We start from the raw sequence: 14,127 nt of genomic DNA on the forward strand, positions 1-14,127 counted from the left end.
CATATCCGCTTAGTACTCAGGTAGCCTGGACAGTGAACTAAGACAAACACAGGTGGGTCCACCATGGAAAGCACAGACAAACCTGCTTGTATTATATTATTCTCAGCCCAAATATAACCCTTATAATATAATATAACATAATATAATAACCCACCTACGATCATGACGAGATTTCACAGAATTTCAAAGTAAAAGTGTTTTCTTTGATATTGAATAACGTGTTGTTTGAATAAAAAGCATATATTATATATTATATATATATATTATATGATGCAAAATGAATCTATAAATAACAAAAGTGCTCAGAGAGCTTTAAACACTTTTGAATATTTGTTAGGTTTTGATTCACTGGATCTGTATAGAACATTACCTGCATCTTACTTAAACATGACAAAATTCATCCTGATCTGTTATGCTGTTGCTCAGATATATACATTGATTGTAGAAAATGTACTTGTTATGTCATAAGTGTGTAGATTGTTACCAACTCTGGTGATCAACTACCATCACACAAAAATCACATTTCTCTGTCAAAAACTGCTAACAGAAGGACACATTTACAGAGAAACCCACGTCGACCTCGGAAATTCCGAGTTCCGACCACAAATGGAACACACCAATAGTACTTACTTTGCCTCCTCATCTCTGGCTATGAGAAGTCGCATGTGATTGGTCGCAGAGGCTGCTCTCAAGATGTCCACAGCCCTGTGAAACAAAGAGACACACACAAGACCTGTGGTAATTCAGCATCACCTCAGTCCACCTCAGTCAGGAGAGCCACTGCAAGTCACTAAATGTGGTCATCACCTGATTTGCTGAATACGTGCTTTCACGTCAGAGTCTCCCAAAGTCTCTGATAACACCAGAAAAAGTCGCTAGATTTGTCGCTATAGTCGCTTTCTATGAAAAACAGTCGCTGAAAAAGTGCTAAATGACAAAGTCAAGAGTGACAAAGTCACTAAGTTGGCAACACTGTTGTCTTCAAACAACTATAAGGACTCTTAATGACATTTCGGAGAGATTACCTTTCACTTGTCACTCCTACTAGACTTCCACCATTCACCTCCAAGATCTGGTCCCCTGGCAGCAGGTTCCCTGTGAGAGGTCAGAGAAATGGGCTGGACTGACATCACTGAGCACAGTTCAGTTAGAACTTTTTTATCACCTTTCTACTTTGATCAAACACATTTCTTTTGAGGTTAATAAAGATAAACCTAACTTTGAAGTCACAGAGGCAAACCTGGGACAGGTGAGAAATCCTGTTTACCGTCACTTGAAGCAAGGCCACCTGGTAAAATCCGTTTGACATAGACTCCAAACTCCTCTCCCGTCAGCTCCTTCACTCCACCGATCACTTTAATTCCTGTCAGGAGAAGACAGTTTTTTAATGTTTTTCCTGACAGTCATCCAGTGTATTCGTACTGCTGGTCCCAAGTCCTGAACAATGGGAAATAGATATATTATTATTCGGATTATTATCAGGCCATGTGCTGCAGACGCCGAACAGCCCATTTTAAAATGAAAGACACGTTTTTTACAGGGCATTAATCGCTCCATCATAGCATCATTTTTCAGATGCATCGTGACGCAAACACGGATTCTACATCAACGCACTGACGACACATGATCAGTGTGGCCCCTCCCCCAGCCGGGGGAGGGGCCATGTGTGGATGTGTGCTGTGAGAGGATGATTTCACCAGATTTAAAGTAACACTGCCTTAAAATGGACGTTAGCATTTTTAACCGCAGTGAAGTCAATACAACACGGACAACAGTGTGTGTATGTGTAAGTAAACAGGATTACACAAAAAACATTGTAAGAGCAACTAAAGCAATATTTGTTATAATATTTAACAGTACAACTGAATTTAACATAAATGTAAACAATATATTACACAATGAAATAGATTTGATGTATTTATCACACAAACCAACACATACAACACTGCTGCTGCTGCTGCAGTTCAACTGTAGGAGCATTAAATGCTCTGTGTTTATAAAGCGCTCAAAAACTGCTTTACACTGCAGTGCATGTTCGATCATGTATGTCTCTCATACCCATTCACACAGAAATCAGGACCAACGTGAGATTCAGTGCCTTGACCGTCACACACACACACAAAGAAAAGTTCACAGTTTCATGTGTGACTCTAGTTCACTTTCTTTTGACTTATTTCTATTTTGGTGTCTTTACTTCCTGGGAAGTGTGATCCTGCCTTCAACGTGGTAGAACCTGGCCAATTCTTCTTACGTCATATAGAACAAGAATGAACTAATCAGAACTAACTAATCAGAAAGGTCCCTTTCAGAGCCCTGCACCTGCACCCATGAAACTATTTGATCTGTTACAAGAAGAATCTTGGCTGCTCCAAACCCTCTGATAACTTTGATTATTTTGATGAAAATAAAAAACCATGTGCATCAGTGTATCACCATGTCAGGATGCATTGCTTTATGCTTTATTGTGAGAGAAATCATCTTTGTTCCATAGCAGTTCACTGAAATCACTGAACACTGCAATCTTCAAACATACTGTATATCCTACACAAGGACCCACTAGAAATCACCTCCATCACATTAGCAACCATTAGAGACCACAACTCCCTGTAGTGACCACTGTATAGTACCCATTAGACTGGTATAGAAATGCCAGTAGGAACCATTGACTCCTGTAGGAACCATTGACTCCTGTAGGAACCATTAGACTCCAGTAGGAACCATTAGACTCCTGTAGGAACCATTGACTCCTGTAGGAACCATTAGACTCCAGTAGGAACCATTAGACTCCTTTGGGAACCATTAGACTCCTTTGTGAACCATTAGACTCCTTTGGGAACCATTAGACTCCTGTAGGAACCATTAGACTCCTGTAGGAACCATTAGACTTCTTTGGGAACCGTTAGACTCCTTTGGGAACCATTATACTCATGTAGGAACCATTAGACTCCTTTGGGAACCATTAAGATTCCTGTAGGAACCATTAAGACTCCAGTAGGAACCATTAGACTCCTTTGGGAACCATTAAGATTCCTGTAGGAACCATTAAGACTCATGTAGGAACCATGAGACTCCAGTAGGAACCATTAGACTCCTTTGGGAACCATTAAGATTCCTGTAGGAACCATTAAAACTCATGTAGGAACCATGAGACTCCTTTGGGAACCATTAAGATTCCTGTAGGAACCATTAAGACTCATGTAGGAACCATGAGACTCCTGTAGGAACCATTAGATTCCTTTGGGAACCATTAAGACTCCTGTAGGAACTAGGGCTGGGTGATATACCGGTGGTAAGAGTTATACCTGTATATTTTTGAAAGAAATATGTAGTTGAGACAATATCGCCATACCAGTATATTATATATTATTTTTATTTACCTTGTGAACGCTGTTTAATAAAGCCGACTGCTTCTCTCTTAGCCTACAAGCCTAGTTCAGCTGCTCAGCCACGCCCCTTACATGTACATACTACGCAGTGTTGTCCCGCCCACGCTACGCATCACAACAGACATTTGAACGGCGGACACGGTGCAGGTGGAGAGTGAGCAGAAAAAGAATAATGTGTACTTTTACTCCGATACATTTCCCTTAACCATCTTTGTTACTGGTTACTACAAAATAAAAGTTGAGCTGGTGACGTAATGCCTGTTTGTTGTCGCTAGCACCAGCTGTTAGCCAGGAATAGTACCAACACAACCAACCCCAACAATTCCTTTCTGTGGCACATTTCCCCTGGGTTACCAGAGTAAAATGGCATGGTTCGGTCAGTGTGGCTCCACCGCCCACGACAGTCAGCTGATTGGGCGACAGAAAAACGTCACCACCCCGTTGCGATCGGTGTAAATATCCCGAGGCAAAGCCTGCAGTCTACTCTGACGCCTTGTTGTGACAGCCGAGCAGGACAACAAGACCCCTGCATGTCCTCCATTGTTGTCTCTCGTGTTGTGTACAACGCCACGTGACGTGGCCACACCCTTCCTACCAAGTCAATGAAACAGAAGCCTGACCTGGGGCTTTAGCATTAGCATTAATCAGACTTTAAGACCCTGCCTATGACATCCATGTTGCTATAACCTGGCACACAGTATTCTTGCACCTTTACATTTGTCCCCTTTGAAGTCACCACTCACTTACTATCATGAACAAGTTGATTTTACCTGTATGTCACATTGCTAAACTAAACCACCTGTTTTATTATCATCTCAGAGAGTTGACGTTTATGTCCAAATAGAACAAATGCTAATAAGAGCCCATAAATGAATACTGATCACCTGGAACAGATGGGATTTTGAATATTGTGGTCACTGGGAAGAGAGGGGAAGGTCATTCATCAGGAGTGTGAGTGTACTGCTGACAGGAGACGATTGGGAGGGTCATACGAGTCAGTCGCTCTCTGTCTCTGTGTTCATTCATGAATCCACTTTCAGTCCTCTGTACACTGGGTCTCACCATTAGAGGTCACTTACTCTTACACTCTGGTTCCTTTAAGGAAGTTTAAATCACTCAATTTAAACAAAGCTAGTTAAACTCAGGTGGTCAACATGTTGATTCACCACATGTGGTCAACTGTCATTGTTAAACTACACAAATAAGTGACTGAATTGTTTTCCTTCATGTTATCTGTAGAGGGTGGCAGATCTGGAGCTAATCCCAGCAGACATGAGGTGAGACACATGAGGTGAGACACATGAGGTGAGACACATGAGGTGAGACACATGAGGTGAGACACAGGCATGTCCAGGACAGACAGGTCAGTAGGGCTGTAATCAACCAAAGAAATTCTTGGTGAAATTTCGACTCATAAATCGACTAGTCGAGGGGGCGGGGCTGGCAGCTGAAAGCATTTTGCATCACGTGCATCTGCACAATATCATAGCGCATGATTTCTGAAAATATACTATGTAGTATACGATACTATACTACGTTGATATCAGCGCAACATCAATTGTTGAGGAATATTTAGATGATTTGTCTCATGTCCTCACACAGAGACACTGAACACAGGAGCTCAGCTTCACGGCTGAGACACAAACAGATCGCTGTCAGTTATAAAACCAATCAATGATTATTAGACTAAATCATGAAATATGCAGATTCTGATATGATCATGTTCTCAAAACAGACTGAGCAACATAATGAAGACAAGTTAGCTTAGCAAGTTTATATTATATGTTTGTAGTCGAGCTGTGATATGAAAACGTTTGACTTTTTTATCAGCATCTATTTTTGTAAAATGCTGCCACCCTGTGACGTCTGTGACGTGTTAGAGGACGACTGACTGTAGCTCAACATGAAATAAAACCACCGCACCTTCTGTAGTCTTTCTGTCTCCTGTGGGTTGGGCTAATCCAAAATACTGAAAACAAGGGGGGTGTTCTCTGAAGACACACTGTGATCTGTGGAACAGGGGGCTCTGAAAACACCCCCATTAGCACTTGGTACATTCCTCCAGATGAAATCAAATGAACCATAGACTGTATGAAATTAACACGGCAAAGAGTCGACTTATCAGAATTTGAGTCGAACCAGAACGTATCTTTCTGATTAATGGACCAGTCGACCGGGACTTTACAGCCCTACAGGTCAGACTATCATACATTTCTACCAACAGTCAATTTAGAGTCCCCATCAACATGTGTTGGATCCATACGGGACACTAACGTGAGAACATGCAAATGCCACACACACAGAAAGCAGAGACCTTCTGTCATCTGGTCCAGTTCAAAAAGTCATCTCTGATCATCTTCAGAGGACTCACTGATGCCTCTCTGGGAAAGTCATATTTGATGTTTAGCTTTAGGCTGGAACTGGGATGTATGGCAACTAACACTAATTGGGTCTGAAGTGAATTATCATGTGCTGGGAAAATGGGATTTTAACGTTCTTCATCTCGGTCCTTCCTCTGGCTTCTTCTGTGTTCTCCGCCCACTGCCATCAGATAACAAAAACATCTTTCTAATGCGTAAGCAGCTGAAGACAAGAAGACGTGCCTCTGCTGCCGGTTTCCAGCTCCACGTTTTATTTTGTAGTTATTTTCCTGCTTGTAACACATTGAGGGCACATTAGCTCGTACTCGAGGATTACTTACATGATAATAGATAAAAGAACATCAACTGCTTCTTCAGTGTGGTTCTCTGAAGAATACACAGCAGACTGAAGTGATGACAGCATTCAGCTGCACTCACAAAGTCCTCAGCCAACAACATGATTGGGCGACAGAAAAACGTCACATTGCATTCTTTGTAAATGTGCCATGGAAATCTATTCTCATACAAAGTTTGAGCCCCAAACTGAGCCTAAAAAAGAGCTGCTGGACGTTCTCCTTTGTTGTCACGTGTCCTTGTTCAATGTCCTCGTTTGTTGTAATCTCACCACTATGTGGCCATCGGGCACAGCTCAAACCCCTCCCACCAAGTAAAGGTTCTGTTCTCCATCGAAACACAAGCCTGACCCAGGACTTTACCATTCCAAACCCTACTGTACTGTACTGTACCATGATGGAAACACAGCATAAATATCTGATAAATTAAAACAAAAAAATGTAGGATTTTTATTCAAATAATGTCTTCAAGGTCATTATGATGGTACATCAACTTACAACAGGATGAATGGGAACCCAGTCACAGTCTGAGCAAGTCTGCATCGCCTGCATTGGTACTATGGAATGTCTGGTTTCACATTTGAAACCCTCCCCTCACCTTTCACTCAAAAGACAAGGCCAACGAGACAGTTACACACAACGCAGAGGTAGCACAAACACCAAAGAGAAAATAACCCTCAGTCCTTAGACCCCTCTGTCCTTAGACCCTCTGTCCTTAGACCCTCTGTCCTTAGACCCCTCTGTTCTTAGATCCCTCTGTCCTTAGACCCATCTGTCCTTAGATCTCTCTGTCCTTAGACCCTCTGTCCTTAGACCCTCTGTCCTTAGACCATCACATCGAGTGAGGAAAAACTCCACAAAAACCCTTGGAGAAGGCTCTGTCAGTCGGTGTCACATGTACAGAAACACGTTCAGCAGATTACAAAGAAAACATCCCATTTACAGAGAGAGGAAAGACAAGAGGGTGAAAGCAGGAGAGTGAGTGAATAAGAGGCTGGACACGGCTTTCACTCACACTAGTCCAACAGTAACACGACCATGTTGCCCAGGGATACTTGACTGTGTGTGTGTGTACTTTACAACACTGTGGTCCAACACGCAAATTGATCATTTATGCTTTCGTTTGACACTTTCAACAATATAAAGTATTCCAGCAGAGGGACACTGAGCCTTGTTTTAGTTTGAACACAACTGAAGGCAAATGCAAAGTATCTCTGCACAGTCGCGCTTACAGGCTCTGTGTAAGATTGACGTCAAAGTTTATTTGACAGAAACTGGACATAGAATAATTATACTCAGTTTGATAGGTTCATTCATCAATTCTTTCATATTTGCATCAGGCTACATAGGTTCTCACTCAACACACTTAGGAAGGTAAGGGTGAGGTGAGGCAACATGAAACTTCACCAACACATTTGTACACACTGTACCAAAAAATCTTCCGGTCCCTACAGCAGAGACACTGCTGACTCATGTACCCCTACAATACATGACAGTCATTTCTTTAATCAGATCACAGCCATTTGCACTGAAATGTAATGTCGTGCAGTGACCAGTGGCAGGAAACACGGGAAACTAACTAACTAAATACATTAGTTGATTAGTTGTTTGTAGGGCTGGGCGATATGGACCAAAACTCATACCTCCATATTTTTTGTTCGAATGGCGACAATATTATAACGATATAAGTGTGTACTTTTAACTCATCACCATCAACCATTTATTTAGGTTGAGTTATAAACATATAAAATGGAAAGTATTATAAAAGAAAATCTATAGTAATAGCCTACACTTATAGCCATAATTGTGCAAAAACAAAAATGTAAACAAAAACAGGCCTTCACCTTCACAGTATTATACGGAAAACAGAGAAATATAAGAAACCACAGGCAGTCTTGTATAAAGTATTTGAAAGTGATACTTGAGTAAAATTACAAGTATCTTACCAGAAAATGACTTTGGTAGAAGTTAAAGTCACCTTTTAGAATATTACTTGAGTAAAAGTCTTAAAGTACCTGACATTTACTGTACTTAAGTATCAAAAGTAATCTTCTAATATAAAATGTACTTAAATGTACTAATAAAAGTATTTAAACAAAGTGAACAATTACAATTTTCAATATGACATTTATTGTGGCTTCTTAACAATAAAAGCATAATAATAGGAACAACTTCAAACAATATTAAAACTAACCTTCTGGCATTTTTGAAACTTTTTGGAACCTTTGGAGTTTGTGGAGCTTCTAGTCACACTGTTTTAATTCAGACGAAAGTGAAACTGAAACCCGGCGTCCGGAGTGTACAACAGAAACCCAGAGACCAGAGCCTCGGTGTCGGACACGGTAAACAACCAGCCGCTGATGTGTTTTAAGTCCACTTGGTGCTAAAAACTAGCGACAACAAACAGGCATTAGGTCACCAGCTCAACTTTTATTTTGTAGTAACGAATAACAAAGACAGTTAATACAAATTTATTGGAGTAAAAGTACTATATAGTATTATATTTAGGAAAATAACAGCGCCATTATTCTTTTTCTGCTCACTCTCCACCTGCACCGTGTCCCCCACGTTTTCGTTCAAATGTCTGTTGTGATGCGTAGCGTGGGCGGGACAACACTATGTAGTACGTACATGTAAGGGGCGTGGCTGAGTAGCTGAACTAGGCTTGTAGGCTCAGAGAGAAGTGGTTGGCTTTATTAAACAGTGTTCACAAGGCAAATAAAAATAATATATAATATACCAGTAAAACTCTTACTCCCGGTATATCACCTAGGGATGTCCCGATCCGATATTGATATCAGATATCGGTCCGATATCAGCCAAAAAAGGCATATCGGATTATATCGGAGTGCCTCTAAAATGTTGTGATCACGTGGGATGCATGTAGAGCTCACATGATCACAACAACAGCGTGTGTGTGCTACTGCTATTTCAGAGGCTACAAAGCCACACAGAAAGCTCGAGTTAGCCATTAGCACCATGCTAGCTCATCCTGAGGCGAGCTGCTAAAACAACATTATTTCATAAACCAGCGCCGTTTGTTAATTATACCCCAGAAACCAGTCATGCCAAGAGCTTTGTGTGTTTTAAATAGAGTTCCGATTCTGATACCGGTATCGGAAATGCCTCCGATACTGCTGAAAATGTGGGCATCGGTATCGGCGAGTACTGGAGTCCATGCACTGATCCAATACCACGTAATTTATTAGAGCTCCGTTAGCTCTGACACGGTTCTTCTTCGCCGCTCTTGAAAAAGTTGCGCTGTGCTGTTTTAGAGGAGTGAAGAAGAACTGATCACCTGACACCTGTAGACAAGGAGCTATCGTTAGCTCATCATGTCGGCGGTAAACAGTATTTACCAGTTAGCTCCGTTAGCGTTGTGAGCTGGGCTAGCTCCGTTAGCGCGCCTACAGTCAAACTGGAGCGGCCCGTTTATTAAACGAAAAGAGCAGCGCTACAACTAACCAGCGTACCTGTGTCCTGCGTATGTATGCCTCTGTTTTTAAAGATTAGCGTTACTTCAGAGACTTATTTTAACAATCTGGAGCTCCCCATACAGAGCTAAGTACGTCTGCGGGGCCGGTCCCCGGGCTCCGGGTTTACCTGCGGGACGAGTCACTCACCCTTGTTTCCAAAATAGTGAAAACAAGGGGGGTGTTCTCTGAAGACACGCTGTTACCTGTGAAACACGGGTGCTCTGAAAACACCCCCATGAGCACTTGATACTGGAACATGGAAAAAAATCCAATATTCTTATGTTGAAGGTTAAAATTGATGTAACCCATTGGTTAATAATAAATGGGTGAGTTTGTCTCATACTATTGATCTCTTTTTAAGTAATATGACTTGATCAAGCCTATTATAACATTCCACACTACAAAATAAGTCAAAAAAGTATGTATGATTCGTGCTGATATCGTATCAGATCAATATCGGTATCGGCCAATACTCAAGGCTGCAATATCGGTATCGCATCGGAAGTGAAAAAGTGGTATATCACCCAGCCCTGGTTGTTTGTGCTATAAAATGTAAGAAAATATTGAAACATGTTGATCAGTGTTTGACTCAAACCTGAACAAATCAAAATGATTCAGTCTGAAGGATTTCTTTGTTTTATGGAGCAAAGAAATCAGGAAATATTCACATTTAAGAAGCTTTTTTTGATTTATCAAGTATCAAAATAACTTTAGTAATCATTTAATCAACACATAATAAAGGCATCGCTGCAGTCCCCGTACCCATGTTTCTAAAGGAATGACACAAACACGACTGACTAAAACTTCCTGGACTTATACGCTTGCACCTCTCCAACTTATATTCTTGATTATTTTGCAAAATGAATAAATTGTATATCTACATGTGCTGCGACAAATATAACAAATATATAACATAATGCTAAATCGACTATCAGCACAAAGTCAAATATCTTTGCGTCACCAGTGATGATTGACAGGTTAAATATATCACAGGTTGAAAATGAAAAACAAATGAAATGAAATAGACTAAATGCACAGTTTATGACAGGATGCTGTTTCCAGTCTGAATGCAGAAAAGCCGTTTGTACTTGCGTGGGCAGACATAAACAACACAGCTGTGTTAAGTGGGTTAGGGCTTTGCTGCATGACCCACTTCCCCCTCCCCGGCAAAAACAAGGACTCTGCCGACTCTGCAGAGAAAATCCCTTTAAAAGTAGGACTTCAGTGAACACAGTGACTTAAAATCAGGCTCCACAGCTCGATAATGGAGGATAATGAGGTAGGCTGTGCATGGTGTTAGTAAACAGGGACGGGCAGGAGTATTTCATTATTTGCTTGATTATAAAAAGTTGGTAGTTTATGTAATAATGTTAAAAAAAACCCGCTAAAATAAAAATAATGTTTGCAGAAATCATGACATTTAAGGGGTTTCTTGAATGCATCTTGAAGGTTGCTCCTCTATGCTCAACACACGTACATCCCACAGAAGTGACGAAATTTACCAGCGTCATTGAATGCATTTTTGTTAGCTGCTACTGGGAAACAAACTATTTCATTTTATTTATATCCAGAATAACATTGTGCAATACTTTTCTTACAAGGACGTTGATCTGTCCCTGACACTAATATGAGCTAATATCAAATATCTAGAGATGAACCCAAAATTCAGCTACAAAAATATTTCGGCCAAAAAAGGCATTTTTAGTTTTCGTCCGAAAGACTTTCATCACCGAAACAACGCGACCAAAACAGGATGTTGTGACGACGCCAACGCGCGCCTGTCTACTCCCGCTTAGAGTCTTTCCAAGATCAGTTTGAACACCAATAAAACGGTTCCAACGAGATGTGAGGACACGGTGGAACAGCGACTATTAAATGCTGAATAGTCTCTTTGTGCGATGGTTTCCCTACACTCCTGTACGGAATGGTGGGATATGTGGGGCTTCACAGCAGGGCCACATCAGAGCGAGCCAGTAAATGAAACAGTCCTGGGACTGTCGATGTGACTTACCCAGGCCATTCTCACAGTCTGTGAACTCCATGGAATGAGCAGCTCGGTCTACTCCGTACGGACCCATCAGAGTCCTGTTAGAGATGGAGACATGAACGATACACAAGACGTTCATCAACATGTTTCACAAGCAGAAAAGTGATGTGACTGTGACTCTGATTATGAATGTGGTTATGGTACGGCACAATGAGTAACCTGGGCTTCAGCCTCCAAAACAAGACAAAAAGTCTCCTAGTGTCAGTAATATTCTCTCCATAAAAACACACCAGGATGTCTTCCAAAGTTCTGGTCTCAGATTGTGTCGTGCAGACAAGTTTTCATACGTCAGCTTCTTAGATTATTATCATGATAGTAACAGTTACTATTGTAATGATGTTATATAAGACATACTGTAATATATCACCATGTATTACCTTTATTCAACTGCAATTTATATTCCCTGCATAGTAATGTTATATATTCAGAGTTCAAGAGTCATTTAGGGATGATCCACAGTGTGATCATCACACTGTGAACCCTGCATCATTTTCACTGGCTACAAAGTGCTGGAGTTTTCAAAAATTGACACGACTGCAAACATGAAAACCACTTTCACACAGACCCAAACAAACCAGCTGGACTGTGAACGTTTTTGTACCAGCAGGGGGCGAACATCAGTCAAATTATAACGATATTTAGGAGAGGAAGAGGTCAAAGTGCAGGGAAGCAAATGAAGTAGACAGTAGACAGTATGTAACTGTAACTCCTACAGGCTGGTGAACACACACACACACACACACACTCACACACACACACACATGCTTTACTTTGTCTTTAGTGATAATCACTGACCGGTGACACCGTGGACAGGTCATCAGTCCATCACAGGGTCACAGAGTCATTTTAATCTGGATTAAAGATTGAAATACACACGATGTCTTTTATTGACTGGAAACTGTCAAACATGAGTGTTTAATGATTTTGTAATACAACACACACACACACACACACACCGTCAGCTGCAGCTCCGCGTTTTCCAGTTTAGCTCGCGAGCGCTGCACGAGCCACACTTCAATTAAACACAGTACCCCCCCCCCCCCACACACACACACACATACACACAGAATAACCTCATCGAAACCAAACCTCACGTCATCTAAACTTAAGATGAACGTGAACCCCGTTACAGTTTGTTTGACACACAGAAGCTGTGTGAACACACGCGCACGCACACACACGCACCACGCACACACACGTTTACCTGCTGATGATCACTGCTCCTCTATACATGACTGAGAACGTTGGCATGTTGACGCATGGAGCTGTGGTGTCGTTCGCTCGCTGTGCCGCTGCTCCAGCTCTTAGCCTTCAGCTCTGAGCCACATGATGCTCTGTCTGTCTGTCTGCCTGCCTGTCTGTCTGTCTGTGTACAGGCAGCAGCAGCCTGCGCGCGCGCTCCTCACGCCTCCACCTCCACTAACACATTAAAACTCTTACATAAGCATCTCCGAAATGTTAAGAAAACACGCACAAGAAGCTGCCAGAGAGCAAACACACAAACACACAAAGACTTTGTTTATTTTTAAACCATTCAACCAGCAGGGGCGGCCCGAGCCTTTATGGGGCCCTCAGCTGTAAGCGTTATTGACTGTTATTGATAGAAATGTAAGGTTTTTATGTTTATATTTAACATTAGAGGGCAGTAAACAGTCACAACAGCACCTTCATATTCAAAGTGAAGCACTGAGTGATTCAACAAATAAAACCAAAATAAAACTTACGCTATCAAAATAAAGTATCTGTGATGACGTTTCCATTGATAATCATCGTATTTACTATAGTGTATAAAATTATACAGTTAAAAAAGTTACTTAATAACACTACTTTAACTTAAGCCTAATCATTTACAGAAGCACAAACCTCTCCAAAGAAATCTTCTCATGAGACCAGAGAAACAAACTGTGCGCAGCTTTATAACCACATATATGTCATATATTGGGATACAGACTACAAAAAAAGATACATTATCCAGATACTATGTAGCCAGCCTTACAGATAAGTTGATTTGATTTATATCATAATATTGGTTTTTGCTGCCATTTTTCATGAGCTGAACTCAAAGATCTAAACATTTTTCTATTTACACAAAATCACCATTTCTCTCAAATATTGTTCACAAATCTGTGTTAGTGAGATAACCCATCCCACCTCATTTGCATTGCACAGGAGTGCGTTAGGCTGGCCACTCTGAAATGTGCAGTTTTATCACAGCAGGTTTTGTTGGAGCGTGCTGACTGCAGGAACGTCACCACAGCTGTAGCCCGTAAATACAAGGTTCATTTCTCTACCATGAGTCCAAAGTCTTTGCACCGGCTCTTGTCGGTGGCCTGGTGTGGGCTCGACACTTCAGTAGCTCTTCCCTCATAAAGGTGAGCCTTGTCATGATAATCCAAGTCTGGTTGTAAAGTTAACAATACAGTAGTACCGACAGTACTCGGCTCAGAGCTGGGTAATAAAACACTGCTGCAACAGCCTGCCGCTCGCCATGTGAACACATGAACA

The 14,127-nt window shown here is 41.4% G+C and overlaps 1 protein-coding gene across 2 annotated transcripts in view; it reads right to left on the reverse strand.

The window, feature by feature from the left end:
* Window positions 1-14,127, reverse strand: part of si:dkeyp-72e1.9 (syntaxin-binding protein 4) — a 74,395-nt gene that overhangs the window by 44,640 nt on the left and 15,628 nt on the right. The window contains exons 1-5 of one of the 2 annotated variants that reach the window (XM_058653228.1): window positions 12,827-12,998; window positions 11,587-11,660; window positions 1,268-1,363; window positions 1,026-1,095; window positions 631-705 (exon numbers count right to left, since the gene is read on the reverse strand). In XM_058653228.1, coding sequence (XP_058509211.1) covers window positions 631-705; window positions 1,026-1,095; window positions 1,268-1,363; window positions 11,587-11,660; window positions 12,827-12,873 — 362 coding nt within the window. In that variant the 5' untranslated portion in view covers window positions 12,874-12,998. Of the gene's footprint in view, window positions 1-630; window positions 706-1,025; window positions 1,096-1,267; window positions 1,364-11,586; window positions 11,661-12,826; window positions 12,999-14,127 lie in introns of those variants that run through there. The other variant, XM_058653227.1, reaches the window with a different exon arrangement.

The sequence above is a fragment of the Solea solea genome, chromosome 16 (genome assembly GCF_958295425.1).
Source record: "Solea solea chromosome 16, fSolSol10.1, whole genome shotgun sequence".
Taxonomy (NCBI): Eukaryota; Metazoa; Chordata; class Actinopteri; order Pleuronectiformes; family Soleidae; genus Solea; species Solea solea.